Source organism: Oreochromis niloticus, unplaced genomic scaffold (assembly GCF_001858045.2).
Source record: "Oreochromis niloticus isolate F11D_XX unplaced genomic scaffold, O_niloticus_UMD_NMBU tig00007510_pilon, whole genome shotgun sequence".
Taxonomy (NCBI): domain Eukaryota; kingdom Metazoa; phylum Chordata; class Actinopteri; order Cichliformes; family Cichlidae; genus Oreochromis; species Oreochromis niloticus.
Genome location: NW_020328614.1, coordinates 292,772 through 308,465, shown reverse-complemented (window position 1 = coordinate 308,465; position 15,694 = coordinate 292,772). Strand labels below are relative to the sequence as shown.

Below are 15,694 nucleotides of genomic sequence, written 5' to 3'. Positions count from 1 at the left end.
GGATAATATTTACTAATGTCTCCAGACATGAAAAGCACGTGTTAAGTAATTTCTTATCATGCGTATTGTGTAAAACACAAACTTTTTTTTTTCATTTAGAAGTTTCTTCTGCCGCTTATCATCGTAGCCTTAAATATAGGCTGAAGAAGACGTTCCAGTGTGTGTTTGAGGGGATCGCTAAAGCAGGAAACCCAACCCTTCTGAATCAGATCTACACAGAGCTCTACATCACAGAGGGAGGGACTGCAGAGGTCAATGATGAACATGAGGTCAGACAGATTGAAACGGCATCCAGGAAACCACACAGACCTGAAACAACAATCAGACAAGAAGACATCTTTAAAGCCTCACCTGGAAGAGATGAACCAATCAGAACAGTGCTGACAAAGGGAGTAGCTGGCATTGGGAAAACAGTCTTAACACAGAAATACACCCTGGACTGGGCTGAAGACAAAGCCAACCAGGACATCCAGTTCATATTTCCATTCACTTTCAGAGAGCTGAATGTGCTGAAAGAGGAAAAGTTCAGCTTGGTGGAACTTGTTCATCACTTCTTTCCTGAAACCAAAGAAGCAGGAATCTGCAGCTTTGAAGACTTCCAGGTTGTGTTCATCTTTGATGGTCTGGATGAGTGTCGACTTCCTCTGGACTTCCACAAAACTACAATCCTAACTGACCCTAGAAAGTCCACCTCAGTGGATGTGCTGCTGATAAACCTCATCAGGGGGAAACTGCTTCCCTCTGCTCGCCTCTGGATAACCACACGACCTGCAGCAGCCAATCAGATCCCTCCTGACTGTGTTGGCATGGTGACAGAGGTCAGAGGGTTCACTGACCCACAGAAGGAGGAGTACTTCAAGAAGAAAGTGAGCAACGAGAAGCAGGCCAGCAGGATCATCTCCCACATCAAGACATCACGAAGCCTCCACATCATGTGCCACATCCCAGTCTTCTGCTGGATCACTGCTACAGTTCTGGAGGATGTGCTGGAAACCAGAGAGGGAGGACAGCTGCCCAAGACCCTGACTGAGATGTACATCCACTTCCTGGTGGTTCAGGCCAAAGTGAAGAATGTGAAGTATGATGGAGGAGCTGAGACAGATCCACACTGGAGTCCAGAGAGCAGGAAGATGATTGAGTCTCTGGGAAAACTGGCTTTTGATCAGCTGCAGAAAGGAAACCCAATCTTCTATGAATCAGACCTGACAGAGTGTGGCATCGATATCAGAGCAGCCTCAGTGTACTCAGGAGTGTTCACACAGATCTTTAAAGAGGAGAGAGGACTGTACCAGGACAAGGTGTTCTGCTTCATCCATCTGAGTGTTCAGGAGTTTCTGGCTGCTCTTCATGCCCATCTGACCTTTATCAACTCTGGACTCAATCTGTTGGAAGAACAACAAACAACAACCACGTGGTCTGGCTTTTTAAAACGTAAAGAGTCTCTCCACCAGAGTGCTGTGAACAAGGCCTTACTGAGTCCAAATGGACACCTGGACTTGTTCCTCCGCTTCCTCCTGGGTCTTTCATCGCAGACCAATCAGACTCTCCTACGAGGCCTGCTGACACAGACAGGAAGTAGCTCACAGACCAATCAGGAAACAGTCCAGTACATCAAGAAGAAGCTCAATGAGAGTCTGTCTGCAGAGAAAAGCATCAATCTGTTCCACTGTCTGAATGAACTGAATGATCGTTCTCTAGTGGAGGAGATCCAACAGTCCCTGAGATCAGGACGTCTCTCCACAGATAAACTGTCTCCTGCTCAGTGGTCAGCTCTGGTCTTCATCTTACTGTCATCAGAAAAAGATCTGGATGTGTTTGACCTGCAGAAATATTCTGCTTCAGAGGAGGCTCTTCTGTGGCTGGTGCCAGTTGTCAAAGCCTCCAACAAGGCTCTGTAAGTACATTTGCACTCTTGTGTTTAATTTATTGGTGAAATAAATTTAGTAATTTTTTCACTAGGCTTTCTATCTTTCTATGAATTCATATCCTAAAGTTTTGAAATTTTTTCCAATACAACTGAAACCTCTTTGGCTACGTTCACACTGCAGGCGAAAGCGCATCAAATCCGATTTTTTTGCCCCTATGCGACCCATATCCGATCTTGGTATGACAGTGTGAACGGCACAAATCCGATATTTTCAAATCCGATCTGGGTCACTTTCGTATGTGGTCCTGAATCCGATACATATCCGATGTTTTAGAAAGCGACTGCTGTGTGAACGGTCAAGTCGCATTAAATCCGTCTTTTACGTCACTGACACAAGACAGAAGCCAATTATCAGCGCCGGAGAAGCGCCCGATAGGACATCGCGAACGATTTCTTGCCATCCGGTGAAACTGTTAGGAAGACCACGTTGGAGAAATGTGAACATTTTATTTTTACTGTATTTTCTGCAGATTCTGACAGAAATCTGCAACTATCCTTTGAAGCACCGCTCCTCTAAAACAGCAAAAAGGATCATTATTAGGTTATTTGCATTATTATGTAAATAACAAAATAACTTAAAGCAAAAATGTGGAAACATAAAGTCCGAAGTCTTTATATTAAGGGCCATCAGTCAAACAATATTGTTTGCTCTGGGTCTAAACAGAGCGCGTTGTGTGTGACATCTTCTTTTGCGCATGTGGGTCGCTTTGAGCGTTCACACTAGAGCGCGTTTGATGTCGCATTTTATGTGTAGTGTGAACAAGCAGACAAAAAAATCGGATTTGATCAAAAAATCGGAATTGAGCATTAAGACCTGCAGTGTGAACGTAGCCTTTGATGGCTCAAGAACTCATCAGTGTACTCAAGACACTGAATCCAACATAAACTATGATCATCACTGCTGCTGTTGTGTTATCAGTCTTTGTTTAAACACCAGGGCTGTACGTGGCTAATGTTACAATACTTTATATTCACATACATGCTCCTAGATACATTTCTACTGCAGGTCTATTTTTAGTCGCAAATGTTAGTGAAACTCTTGCTTTTACATGCGTGGTGGATTTCATTACACAAAGCATTTGAATTACTCAGGGATTCAATGCAGCCATAGAAATATCCATATGTGACCAAGTGGTCGGCGGGGTTATAAGCAAAGTAGTAAAATGACAACGCCACTCTAGGAAATACAAAATTGTTTAGAAATGAAATGTAATTTAAAAAACAACATTTGCACATGTTCAGAAATGCACACTGAGGCCCGCTCAAATAGTAACACAACTTTATTTATTAATTTAAAATAAGACAACAATGACAGAGCACTGAATGCAGTGTCATCTAAAACTGTGTCCCAAATTACAATAAAGACCAAAAAGAAAACCACAGAAACCCCCCCCCCCCCACTACAGTCTATTCACCCGGTGCTGTACAACAAAGGAAGTGTTGAAAACGACCCACCACCCGAGGTCCCACGGCCGCCGGTAGATCCTCAGTTCACTGAAATAAAAGCACAAGATATAGGAAAAGAAGGGAAATGGGCGTTTTGAAAACGCTCTCGAAAACGGATGCATTTGAAAACTCTGCTTTCGCGTCACAGTGTGGACAGCGAAAATGGAGACTTTGTAAAATGATGACGCATGTTAGTCATATGATGCAGTCATGTGACCAATTAAACTAAGATAGCGGAGGGCATTATACAGCAGTTGTTTTGTTTGCTCTCAATTCTGACAGCTCTATTAAAGATGAATATCAGTCTATACATGCTCCATATAGCTTTTCTTAAAATTCTTTAACTCTCACTCGCTTTTGCAACTTTGTACTTTTGTGTTATTCGCAGCAACAACTCCACCTCATTGTTAGTCCATTTAAAAAACTTAGTGCTTTTCCTTGACATTTCCTTAACCACGACGTTTTAAAGAGCCGGAAAGTGAATAAACCACAGACAGAAGTGAGACAGGTCGAATCTTCTTACGTTTACCACATGGGCAGTACTGGAACGGAAGTGTTTTTGGTAGGGATGCAACGATACCAATTTTTTCAAACCGATCCGATACCGATACTTGGATCTGAGTACTTGCCGATACCGAGTACAAAAACCGATACTTCTACCGCACACAAGTTAAACTTAACCAGTAGTAAAGAAACGACCCCAGACAACTCTTTAACACAAACGAAACGTTTACTGAATGTAAGGGCAGAGACAAATACTGTACAACACATCCCTTTTTTATGATATTGATATTCCAATTCCTTAACCAAATGAAATACACTGTATAAATGAAATAATTCCCTTTCAAATTATATTAAACAACCCAACTTATGTTATCACCTTTTGGTAAGTGACTCACTAATATACACTCCAAAACACGTTATATAAATCCACTAAACATACAATATTCACACATGGGCCCCACACACACTCACATTCACACTTGTTGCAGGCCTGTTTGCTGCTCACGCCGGACGATGGAGAAAAATCCTCTTCTCCCCAGTAAGAGCACAAAAGTCTGACTTACAGTTCCGTTGCTCGGTAGGTCGCCGTTCACCAGTCCCACACTAAATCCACTCCCTGCGGACCCGATGCTGTCTCTGCTACAGCCCGTTAGCCAGTCACTGTCCAGCTCTCCGACAGTCCATAGCAGCTGCCTCCGTGGCGCAGCCAAGCAGTCCAGGCTAGCCTTTAGCCTCGGCGGTCATGGCTGGAAACACAGTTTTCCACGGACGGTGGTGCGACCGTTGAAACAAAAAGTCACTTCACCCACACTCTGTTGCGAAGCTCTCACACGGTTAGCTTTCTATTCACACACTCTTTTGTGCAAGTTAACCTCAGTAAAAGTAGCCGAGTCTCTCACTTTGGTTCAGCTAACCTCGTGCATCTCTCCATGCCGTTCTCTTCTGTGAACTGTGAACACCTTATGTGGCGTTCAAGTCCATGGGAATTATGATTATCTACTCCCAAATTCCCATCCAGGCTACATAAGTATCGGTTCATGGTATCGGTTAACTTTTACGAGTACGAGTACGCACACATTTTACAGTATCGGCCCCGATACCCGATACCAGTATCGGGATCGGTGCATCCCTAGTTTTTGGCCATTTCAATATGGACACGCAACTCTGTGAAAACGACTGAAAATGCTAGTGTGGACGCAGAGTGTTTTCAGACGAAAACACCGTTTTCAAATCTATCCAGGCTAGTGTGGATGTAGCCACAACCTGCAGCACAGTAGTACAAAGTATGGATGGCTGAATGGCTGCAACAACCAGAGTTTTACTTACCTTTGGTATTTCTTGATAGCACGAGAGTAATATTTACTGAACACAGGCATCTTCTTATATCTTTTCTGCCGTGAATGTCCGTGCTGTCCACACTTACATTTCAATATTAGGCTCTAAAATGTACAAATGGCTCTGAGAAGATTACATTTCTAATCACGAGTCAGAAAGTATGTTTCTACTACATTTACAGTGTGTTTTCATGTCTTCTGAAACAGAAGGTGGAACAGGTGGAGCTTACAAGGAGTAAGTGCTGATATAGAAGGACAGTTGTGTTTTCATGAAGCTATTTAGATAACCATTAATTGTATTGCTGGTTTTTAAAAAAATGTTTCATTTGACTGATTTAATTAATTAATTTGTTTTTCAGACTGAGTCACTGTTACCTCTCAGAGAAAAGCTGTGATGCTCTGTCCTCAGTTCTCAACTCCCACTCCTCTTATCTGAAAGATCTGGACCTGAGTAACAATAACCTGCAGGATTCAGGCATGAAGCTTCTGTCTGCTGCACTGCGGAGTCCACATTGTACACTGGAAACTCTCAGGTCAGCATCCAAACATTCCCACTGCTGATCATTTAAAGTCTGAATGATATTATTCTATAAACAACCAAGCTTTCTGGAATTTGCAAGTGAGTATGTTTGTGAAGGTTCTCAGTCATCCAGGTCTAAGGAGCTTTGAAAGAAAGGCTTCTGGACTTCTTTAAGTTGCTTGAAGACGTTTCACCTCTCATCCAAGAAGCTTCTTCACTTCTAAGGTCAAATGGCGGAGGGTGCCAGAGTAACCCCCCAAAGAGGGACAAAAGGACCCCCTGATGATCCTCTACCTCACATGAGCCAAGGTGTAAAAATGGGTGTGGGTCACAATCAGACAGGGTTTCAGGTGTGCTCATTGTGAAACCTGGCCCCACCCTATCATGTGATTTCCTGAGGTCAGATTGCGCAGGATGTGAGTCGCCGTTAAGGCGTCTGGAAAGAGAACTCAAAACTGGATTATAGATGGCAGACAGTTGGTGTTGTAAGCCACCGCCTTTGTTCAAAGATGCTTGCTAACAGTGGACATAAATGGCTTCTTTCACTCCTCTTTCAAACCATCTGTCCTCTCTGTCCAAAATGTGAACATTGGCATCCTCGAAAGAGTGTCCTTTGTCCTTTAGATGCAGATGGACTGCTGAGTCTTCTGGCGTGAAGGTGGCTAGACCGCCTCCATTGAAAGAGGAGTGTGTGTGACAAAAGAATTTCCCCCGGGATAAATACAGTTCATCTTATCTTATTTTATCTTATCTTATCTTATCTTAAAATGCCCTTAACAATCAGGGTTATCCTGTTGATCAAAGTCCAACACTGAGTTTTGTGGTCGCAAATTTTGAAGCCATCCTGATAACCTTCTCCCACCAACAATGTGGTGATCCAAATCCAATTAAAATCAAGACACTCAAAAAGATGCTCTGTAAAAGAGTAAAATTCTTGGAACAGAGTTTAATGCACTGAATCGTATGAACAGCAGGAAAAATACATACAGACATTTAGCAAGAAAATTACATAGCAGAAAGCAAGCAAAGCAAAACCCCGGGGTGTACAGCCTTAAGCACAGACAGCAGAGCAACACAGAGACGGACAGGTAGCAGCAGCAGGAGGAAAAAGAGCTCTGGGGGTGTCCTCTGGTCCCCTAATATAGGGACCAGTATCCCCGCCCCCTGCTGCTGGGTAACTTTCCCACACGCCCAACAAAGCTGCAGGGGTCAGATAGCGGCCAAGGTCTTGGCCAAAGGCCAGTCAGGACTCTGAGTACCCCTTCCTCTGGCTTATAACAACAGGTCATGACACGGTCAAAAGTCAGACATTAATCCTAATTATTAAATCTTATACAGCAAGTGGCACAATCTTATAACATATAATACAGAGGTTACATGCTTTCTCATATATAAAAACACTTCAGTTTGGGTTCAAAGTGTGTGTGTGTGTGTGTGTGTGTGTTGAGGATCTCTGTTACAATGTTACTGTTTTGGTTGTGCTGCATTAAAGACGTTGAGTGTGTATTAGGGAAGGTTACTTACCAGAGAGTAAATTATTCAAGAGAACTCTCCCCTTACATTAACTGCCCTGTTACTGTACCAACTTAATAAACCTCGGTGAAGCAAAATGTCTTGTGCTTAAGACTCCACATGAAAGTTAAAATATATATGTTCAGTGCACATAGATATATAGTGTATATAGTTACATAGTTATACATATCACACAAAAATCCACCACAGTTTGTAAAAACACATTTGTCAATCATTATCTTTGGTATATAAGGAAAATGATTTAATAACTTCCTGCTAATACACAACATTTAATCATATTTCCTCATCACCCTCTTTTGTCTGACCATTTGAATCCCATTTGAATTTCCAATAAAGGACTCCACAGAGTTTGGTAAAAATAATTACAATAGATGTCATGACGACCAGTGTTGTTAGTCTAGGTCAAAAGATGACTCGTTGGACTGAAAATGAGCTTGTAGTTTGTCTGTTTTAATAATGTGACTGGAAAAAGGTGTGGTTGGACTTCGAATATGTCTATTTCTTTCCAACTTCACCTTTAAAAGTGAAGCTACGAGGCTTCTGGAATGAAAAACAATTTTTTTCAAGTCTTTTTCATATTTGTATGATAAAAGTACAACTTTAATGTCAAACATTCTGAGTTTTTTCTCTTGTTGTGTTTGTTTGAAGCTGCTTCCTGTTGGCTTCAGCTTTTTGAAGTTTCCATTTTCTAAACTTCTACATTCTGAACCTTCTTCAGCTCTTAGTGGATTGTGAAACACTGAATGATTTCAAGCACACACTTTATCTAATAAACTTACATCTTTCATTCTTTATACAGATTGGGGAGCTGTGGTTTGTCAGACATCAGCTGTGATTATCTGGCAGCAGCGCTTAAGTACAACCCCTACCTTATGAGAGTCCTGGACCTGAGCTTCAACAAGCTGCGGGATTCAGGAGTGAAGCAGCTGTGTGTTCTTCTGGAGAATCCACGATGTCGATTTGAAACTCTGAGGTCAGTCACCATGCTTTAGTTGTGCTGAGATGAATATGATGTGAAAGTTGTGCCGACACTGCCGATCATAGCCAAACAGAGCCTTATACAGGAAGTCTTGTTCTATTCTTTTTAGAGATGGCACGATACCACTTTTTTATGTCCGATACTGATACCGATATCATAAATTTGGATATCTGCCGATACCGATATGAATCCGATATAGTGTGTTTTTTAATCAATAAAACTGTTTTTTAATATCTTGCTGCATTTTGTATAAGTTCATACTCAAGTTTAAATAAACAACAACACTAAAGCTATTCTGTTATACCTGTATGTAAAAAATACACTGCACCCAAAATATTTCATAGTTCAGCAACACTGATCAATCTAATAAACTTAAACCTGCTCCATCCTCCCTATTCTGGTATTTTAAAGAGTACTTAGCAGAAATATTAAGCAACCTAACTAATAGGGTTGCAAACTCCCAGCAAAAAAAAAAAAAAAATAGGGAACCACCCCCCACCCTCCACCTCATGATGCTTAATCGACGTAATCAACTTTAATTTGATGCAGTGTGAAAAAAAATGCACAGAATTAAATAATTTTTCAAGAATAATTAAATAGATTCAACATCTTTCTTCAACAGAATTGCAAACTGCACAGATGGTACCTTCCCAAAGGAAAAAGTAGTATTAGCTTACTAGGGTATATTAGACTTAACTATATACAGTAATGGACTTCTATACATTTTACATCAGATTAAAACTTTGGGTGTAAGATTCAGATAATTATTTATTAAAAGCTAGACATTTTAAATGAGAATAAGAAAGAAAAGTATGTCTTTGTGCCCCCTTTTCCCTGTTAATGCCCTATCGGCCCCCCTGGCTAAACTTTGCTAGATCCGCCCCTGCACAGTTACCAGCCGTCAGCTACGTAGAAAAGGATCCTGGTCTAGAAAGTAATATTAAATACATTCTAACAACAGCTTATCAAGCTTAAACGTGCTGCTGTTGTTCAGCCGCTGGTTTCCTCTTTCTGGTGCAAAGTGGGCCAAAAACAAAGAAGAGAGACGGACTCGCGACAGAAAAGCCGATCAGCTGATCAGTGATCAGTTTCACGATTGAAGTAGCAGCAGAGGGAGAGAGAGAGGCAGTCGCTCCATATATCGGTTGTTAAGCTTAACGCGGGAATGCTTTACAAACATTCAGAGATGAACTTACACACTTGCTTTACTTCTCTCTGGGATAACTTCCTCGGAGATGAAATGCTGGTTTGGTAGCGAGGCTACAAATACACACAGCCGCTCTATCACGTGAGCATACTGCTCCGACGTGCTATGGTTATGAGCCGAGTTACGCCGTGTCGCAAGTTTTGTGAGGTGCTTTTTTGATATTTAATGGATCGGATTACATTTTTTATTTCTCTCCGATATCCGATCCAGGAATTTACGTCAGTATCGGACCGATACCGATACCTAATATCGGATCGGTCCATCTCTACACCAGATATGCAAACACAGCATCATACAACACAACCAGGAGATCAAAAGAATTCTCTCTGCATTTCTGTGGCTGATGCTGCTGGAAGGAAGCTGTGTGAAACCTCGTTGGGCACTTTGGGAGCAGAAGAGTAAATTGAACGTCTGTGTAGAGGGTTCAATGGAAGCAGCCAAGTGCTGTAAGTGTCTTCTGTACAGGGATGCTGGTTTAGCTGTGGCTCAGCACAGTTTCACACTGTGACTCAATAAAGGCAGCATGAAATAAAAGCATGATGCTTTCATCAGTGTGGAAATATGAACGTTTCCTGTAACGTGACACATGGTGGAGCTCTTTGACTCACTGAAGTTTCAGCTTAAAACTTCAGCTTTTTGTGCAGCTTTAGTCATCATAGTCAGACTGTCGGCCTCCTGAACTTGTTTTCTTTGTTTTGGACTCTGATGTTTGTTTGTTTTTTAATTTCATGCATTAAAGCTTAACAACTCTTCATGTTTTTATGATAAATGTACAACTTTAATGTGAAAAATTCAGATTTTTCTCTTCTGTTTGTTTGAAGCTGCTTCCTGTTGACTTAAATTGTTTGGAGTTTCCTTTTTCTGAAATTCTACATCTGAACTTTCTTCAGCTCTGAACAGATTATGATATACTGAATGACTGACTTCAAGCACACACTTTGTCTAAAAAACTTACATCTTTCATTCTTTATACAGATTGATGAGCTGTGGTTTGTCGGAGATCAGTTGTGTTTATCTGGCAGCAGCGCTGAAGTCCAACCCCTCCCATCTAAGAGAGCTGGACCTGAGTGAGAACAATAAGCTGCAGGATTCAGGAGTGAAGCATCTGTGTGGTTTTCTGGAGAGACCAGGATGTGGACTTGAAACTCTGAGGTCATTCACCATGTTTTATTTGTGCTGAGATGAATATGATGTGAAAGTTGTGCTGACACTAAACTGCAGACATAAGGCTGATACTGATCCACACTGAGGATCTTCATGGTAAAGTCTGTTTTCTTCTTCTCTGGTTTAGTCAATTGACTGTAGCAGAACAATGTTCACATTTCAAACCTTCAAAGAACAAGAAAAATCCTCCACTGCATAATTCACTGCGAAACTCTAAAACTCTTCATTCCACCTTAAAGTCTGTCTGACACTGAAATCCAAACCAAAATGGCAATTTGCTTTACAGACAGCAGTCCAACACAAACATACACACATCATCCAAAACACAATCCAAAATCCAAATCTACTCCAATGCCAGCATGAATGATGGGAAAAGAGAAGGAGGAACACTCTGACATTCAGGGTTAGAATGAATGAATGAGTGGACAGAGATCATCTGAAGCACTTCAAAGGCTTTAAATCAGCACATTTCTCTTTATTCTTTATGAACTCTGTTAGTTTCTACCAGTTGTCTGTGTAATGAAGCTAACAGCAGGCTAATAAGATGCTGACCAATAAGTTTCTATTAAATGTTGTAATTTGTATATTAAAAAGTGCCGGTGCTTTGGCTTAGCACGGATCAGCTTACAGTTAGAAAACAGCTGCTGGATGTGATTACCATGTCATAGTTATCTACCAAACTGCTAACTGGGGAATTTCAGGCCACAAATCATTTTTGCTAAATGTTTATTCAGGTTAGGGTCACAGGGCTAGAGCCTGTGCTCTAGCTGTCATAGGGCAAGATACGTGGTCCACCTGAGCAGGTGAGCAGTCCATCACAGGGCCAACAGAGAGAGACAGGGAAGTACTCTCTCACATCCACATCTACAGCCAATTTAGAAGCACCAATGAACCTAAGCAGCATTTCATTGGACTGTGGGAGAACATCCAACCTCCACAGAAAGGCCCAGCTGACCAACAAGCTTTAACCTAGTGGAGGAAGTCTTAGTTCCATTTGAAGCTTCAGATTACAGTTAGTTCCTTTCAAAAGAGGTGGAGGTGGTGGGACGACAAGACCATCATCACGGAATGCCATAGGACACTTAACCTTGCTTAGGACTTCCTGTTGTTCCTAGGAGGACTGGAACATGTGTGAAAATCTCCCAGTCAGTTGCAGACAATCTCGGGTCAAGACTAGAACAACTGTGTGCCCAGTTTGAGCTCTCTTCAGTGCTGTGATCTGACAGACCCAGAGGGGCCAACACATCACATTTAGAAGCTCCCCTAATGGAGCCACAACATGTCCAATACTTAGTCTGTCTTGTGGGACTGACTGGAAGAAATGATTCAAGGACTTAGTCACAGAACAGAGATTCAAAACAACTGGCTGCATTGGAGCATATGGTCTGAAAACTCTGCACAGTTTCTCGTTTGAAGCTGCTTCCTGTTGGCTTCAGCTGTCTGGAGTTTCCATTTTATTAAACTTCTACATTCTGAACCTTCTTCAGCTCTGAACAGATGATGAAACACTGAATGATTTCAAGCTCACACTTTGTCTAATAAACTTAAATCTTTCATTCTTTATACAGATTGTGGAACTGTGGTTTGTCAAAGATAAGCTGTGATTATCTGGCAGCAGCGCTAAAGTCCAACCCCTCCAATCTGAAAGACCTGGACCTTAGAGAAAACAACCTGAAGGATCCAGATGTGAAGCAGCTGTGGGATCTTAAGGAGAGTCCAGACTGCAGATTGGAGACTCTGAGGTCAGTAGAGTTCTGGAGTGAGTGGGTGGTGCTGTCAGCAGTATTGTACTAAACACAGTCAGTATGAAACAAAGATCCAGTGTTTCCTGTAAAGCTGCAGCTTCTCAGTGAAGCTGTGAGAGGAGAATGGTGACAGGCTTCAGGATTGGACACAAACACTTCCTGTTTCTGCCTTTTTGTGACTTTCATGGTCACCATAGTAACGGGTCACGCACTCCTTCAAACACTGTCAACAGCCAATCAGCTCTATGAAAAAAGCAGCACACAGATGAATGAATGCATTCATTTCTGAATTTAAGGCAGTTAAGAACACAGTCTGTAGGTGAGGAAGAGTTTGGTGAGAGCAGATGTTTGGATGGTATTCCTCCAGTTAACAGCTGGAACCGTCCATCTGGATTGTTGGGGTTGTTGTTGGGGTTCCTACAGAGCTCAGAGTGGACAGACCAAGGTTATTCTAATGAATGAAACTCCAAACTCAAACTAGGAGGGAAAAACATTTTCATCAACTTCAATTAAAATCCAAAGATTAGAAAAAGTGAAGCAACAGTGAGTCCTAGTACAGTCCCAGCACTGAAGTCCCTGCTGCTCTTTATACTGGATGTGCTGCATCACTGACTGACACCTGATGAAGAGTCTCTGGAAACACTCGTTTATCTCCTCTGCTCTTCCTCCTTCTTTCTGCAGGCGGAGGTCATGGTAAACAGGGTGTGTGTGCTGAGAGAGGAGGAGCTGTGTCCTGATGACCCAGATAGGATGAAGCAGCAGCAGCTTGTGTGTAGAGACGCTCTGATTGGGCCATGTTACTGGGAGGTGGAGAGGAGAGGAGAGCTTCATCCAGCAGTGACTGACAGAGGAATGAAGTGCAGATGACTGTCAGTGCTGCAGAGTGAACTGCTCTGAGAACAGCTGACAGAGGATCATCGGAGTATCTCGGACTGCTCTGCTGCTGCTCTGTCCTTCTACAGTCTCTGTCTGACTCTGGCTTCAGACCCTCCTGGATCAAACTCACCTGGAAAGGCTTTCAAACACCTTTGAATAATAAACATCATGTTTTTATAAGATAAATATCATGTTTTCATGGATATGTGCAGTTTGAGCCTTAGTGGATAAATCAGTGCTTAATTTTTAATGTGGATACTAATGATCAATAAATGTGCTGATTGGAATCAAATGAATGACTTGGATTGTATCTGTTCCTGCTTTTCTTTCTTGTGGATCCAATCCAGACTTTTCCCGCCTTTAAAGCAGCCTCAGAAACACCTGGAAACACAGATCAGAGAGTGAGGTGAGATGAAGAACAGCTGGGAGAAAAAACACAACACAAGCTTCTCGTCTGTGACTGAAACCTTTGAATCATTTTTGATCTTTGCTGTTTAACTGGGCAGTGAGGCAGCTTTGAACACAGGAGACTCCTATTTGACCTTTAAATGAACCTGTGATCTTTACTCCAGCACCACTCTCAGCCCACAAACAACTTGTGACTGATTAACTGAACTGATCAATAGTCCAGAAGTTTCACAGATTCGATGCTGCACTCCGATTAAAAAGAGCTTTTATTTTGTCAAGCAGGGTATAGGTCACTTCCTGTCACTCCTAGCGTGACATTAAGACACACCAAAAATGTCCTGAACAGTGAAATAAGTCAAAATGAGCTCAGTGATCAGATGAAGACAAAAACAACGATGAAGCTGATCCCTGCAGTTCCTCTGACGTCCAGCAGAGGCATCAGTGACTCAGTCCCCATAGACTCCCATGTTTCCAGCCTGATACACAAACTGGTTTGGTCTCTACAGATAATTTCTCCCTTCATGTGTTTTTGTATTAACGAGAAGGTCAAAGTCACATGACCTCATTGTTGCTTCCTGCTTACAGCACACTGGACTCTCCAGGTGTGTGTTTGTGACATCATCACAAACACAGTGTGTGTGTGTGCTGCTGTCAGGATTTCCTAAAGAGGAGCAGGGTCAGCTGTGGGACTGAAAGTCATGGACGGGGATTGTGGAGACCGGGACATGTATTTGTAAGAGTTTCTCTTTCAGGAGGAGAACATTTCAATATGTGAATTCCTCGTGTTTGCAGCATGAAATGTGCTGTAAAGTGCACTAAATCTAAGAGCAAAGTAAAACCTGTCTTTGAATCTTTAAAAACTTTGGCCTGATGTAGCTGTGATAGCAGCTTCTGGTGTTTCTTTATTGAATGAGAGGGGGAGATGTAATCAGAACGAGTGATGAGCCCAAACGCTCTGTCCTCAAAGTCTTCATCAATGCTCTTGCTGAGTGTTACTTACTGCTCCTCGGTAATGCTGGATTTGACTGAAACACAACAGAAATCAGCTGAACTCGGCTGCTTTCTCTCGGCAGTGCACACACAGACAGTCACTTCTTTCTGCTGAATCTGTGGCTAATGAAAGCTCATGAATCTCTTAGTGTCATGCCTGGACTCTTCAATGTGCTGAAAACAAAGAACAAAGCTGTAATCCCGCAGGTCTCCTCTGATAAATCCTGAGCTCCACCCAAGTCTCAGTCCTCAGGACCTCACACAGTCCCAGCAGTTTCTATCAGCAGGAACACATTGATCATCCTTCAGCCTCCTCTCATTGATGTGAACTGTTGCTGATTTCACAGATAAGCACAGTCAGAGCTGCTCTTACGCTGATTATTGTGGTTAGTACGTCACTCGCTGCTTTCTGAGCTCATCATGAAGTGAACTGGCTGTGTGTTTGGATGGAAGTTAGCAGCTGTTAGTCCATCAGTCTGCATCTTGTTTGTTACAATGTAGAGAATGATGGGCCAACCCATCAGTGATCTGATGATTCCTGCTCTGACATGAAGGCCTAGTACACTGGACAAAGAAGCCAATCATCTCAGAGTCATCAGAGAACTTCTTCCTGCAGAAGTTCTCTGATGACTCTGCAATAGTCGGCCTCATCACTGATGGGGACGACAAGGAGTACAGAGGACTGACCCAAGACTTTGTGGATTGGTGCCAGCTGAACTACCTCCAGATCAACGCCAGTAAAACCAAGGAGCTGGTGGTAGACTTCCGCAGGCACAAACATCCTCCACTGCAACCACTGAACATCCAAGGTGTGGACATTGAGGCTGTGGACAGCTACAGGTACCTTGGTGTTCATCTGAACAACAAACTGGACTGGACTCATAACTCAGACGCCCTCTACAGGAAAGGGCAGAGCAGGCTGTACCTGCTGCAGAGACTCAGGTCGTTTGGAGTGGAGGGCCCACTCCTGAAGACCTTCTATGACTCTGTGGTGGCCTCAGCCATCTTCTATGGTGTGGTCTGCTGGGGCGGCAGCATCTCTGCTGGGGACAGGAAGAGAC

At 42.6% G+C, this 15,694-nt stretch overlaps 1 protein-coding gene across 1 annotated transcript; it reads left to right on the top strand.

Annotated features, from left to right (window-relative positions):
* Positions 1 to 1,841: 1,841 nt before the first annotated feature.
* Positions 1,842 to 13,527, top strand: LOC102079475 (NACHT, LRR and PYD domains-containing protein 12-like). Its single transcript, XM_025904907.1, has 6 exons — positions 1,842 to 1,894; positions 5,571 to 5,744; positions 8,064 to 8,237; positions 10,426 to 10,602; positions 12,183 to 12,356; positions 13,041 to 13,527. Exons 2-6 carry the CDS (start codon positions 5,689 to 5,691, stop codon positions 13,054 to 13,056), a joined length of 597 nt encoding a protein of 198 aa, XP_025760692.1. The 5' UTR covers positions 1,842 to 1,894; positions 5,571 to 5,688; the 3' UTR covers positions 13,057 to 13,527.
* Positions 13,528 to 15,694: the final 2,167 nt, after the last annotated feature.

Excerpts from the sequence above, each read along its gene's own strand:
- LOC102079475 (XM_025904907.1), top strand. The coding sequence starts at position 5,689 with ATGAAGCTTCTGTCTGCTGCACTGCGGAGTCCACATTGTACACTGGAA. Across the intron at positions 5,745-8,063 it reads TGTACACTGGAAACTCTCAG|ATTGGGGAGCTGTGGTTTGT; the intron begins GTCAGCATCCAA and ends TTCTTTATACAG. Across the intron at positions 8,238-10,425 it reads TGTCGATTTGAAACTCTGAG|ATTGATGAGCTGTGGTTTGT; the intron begins GTCAGTCACCAT and ends TTCTTTATACAG.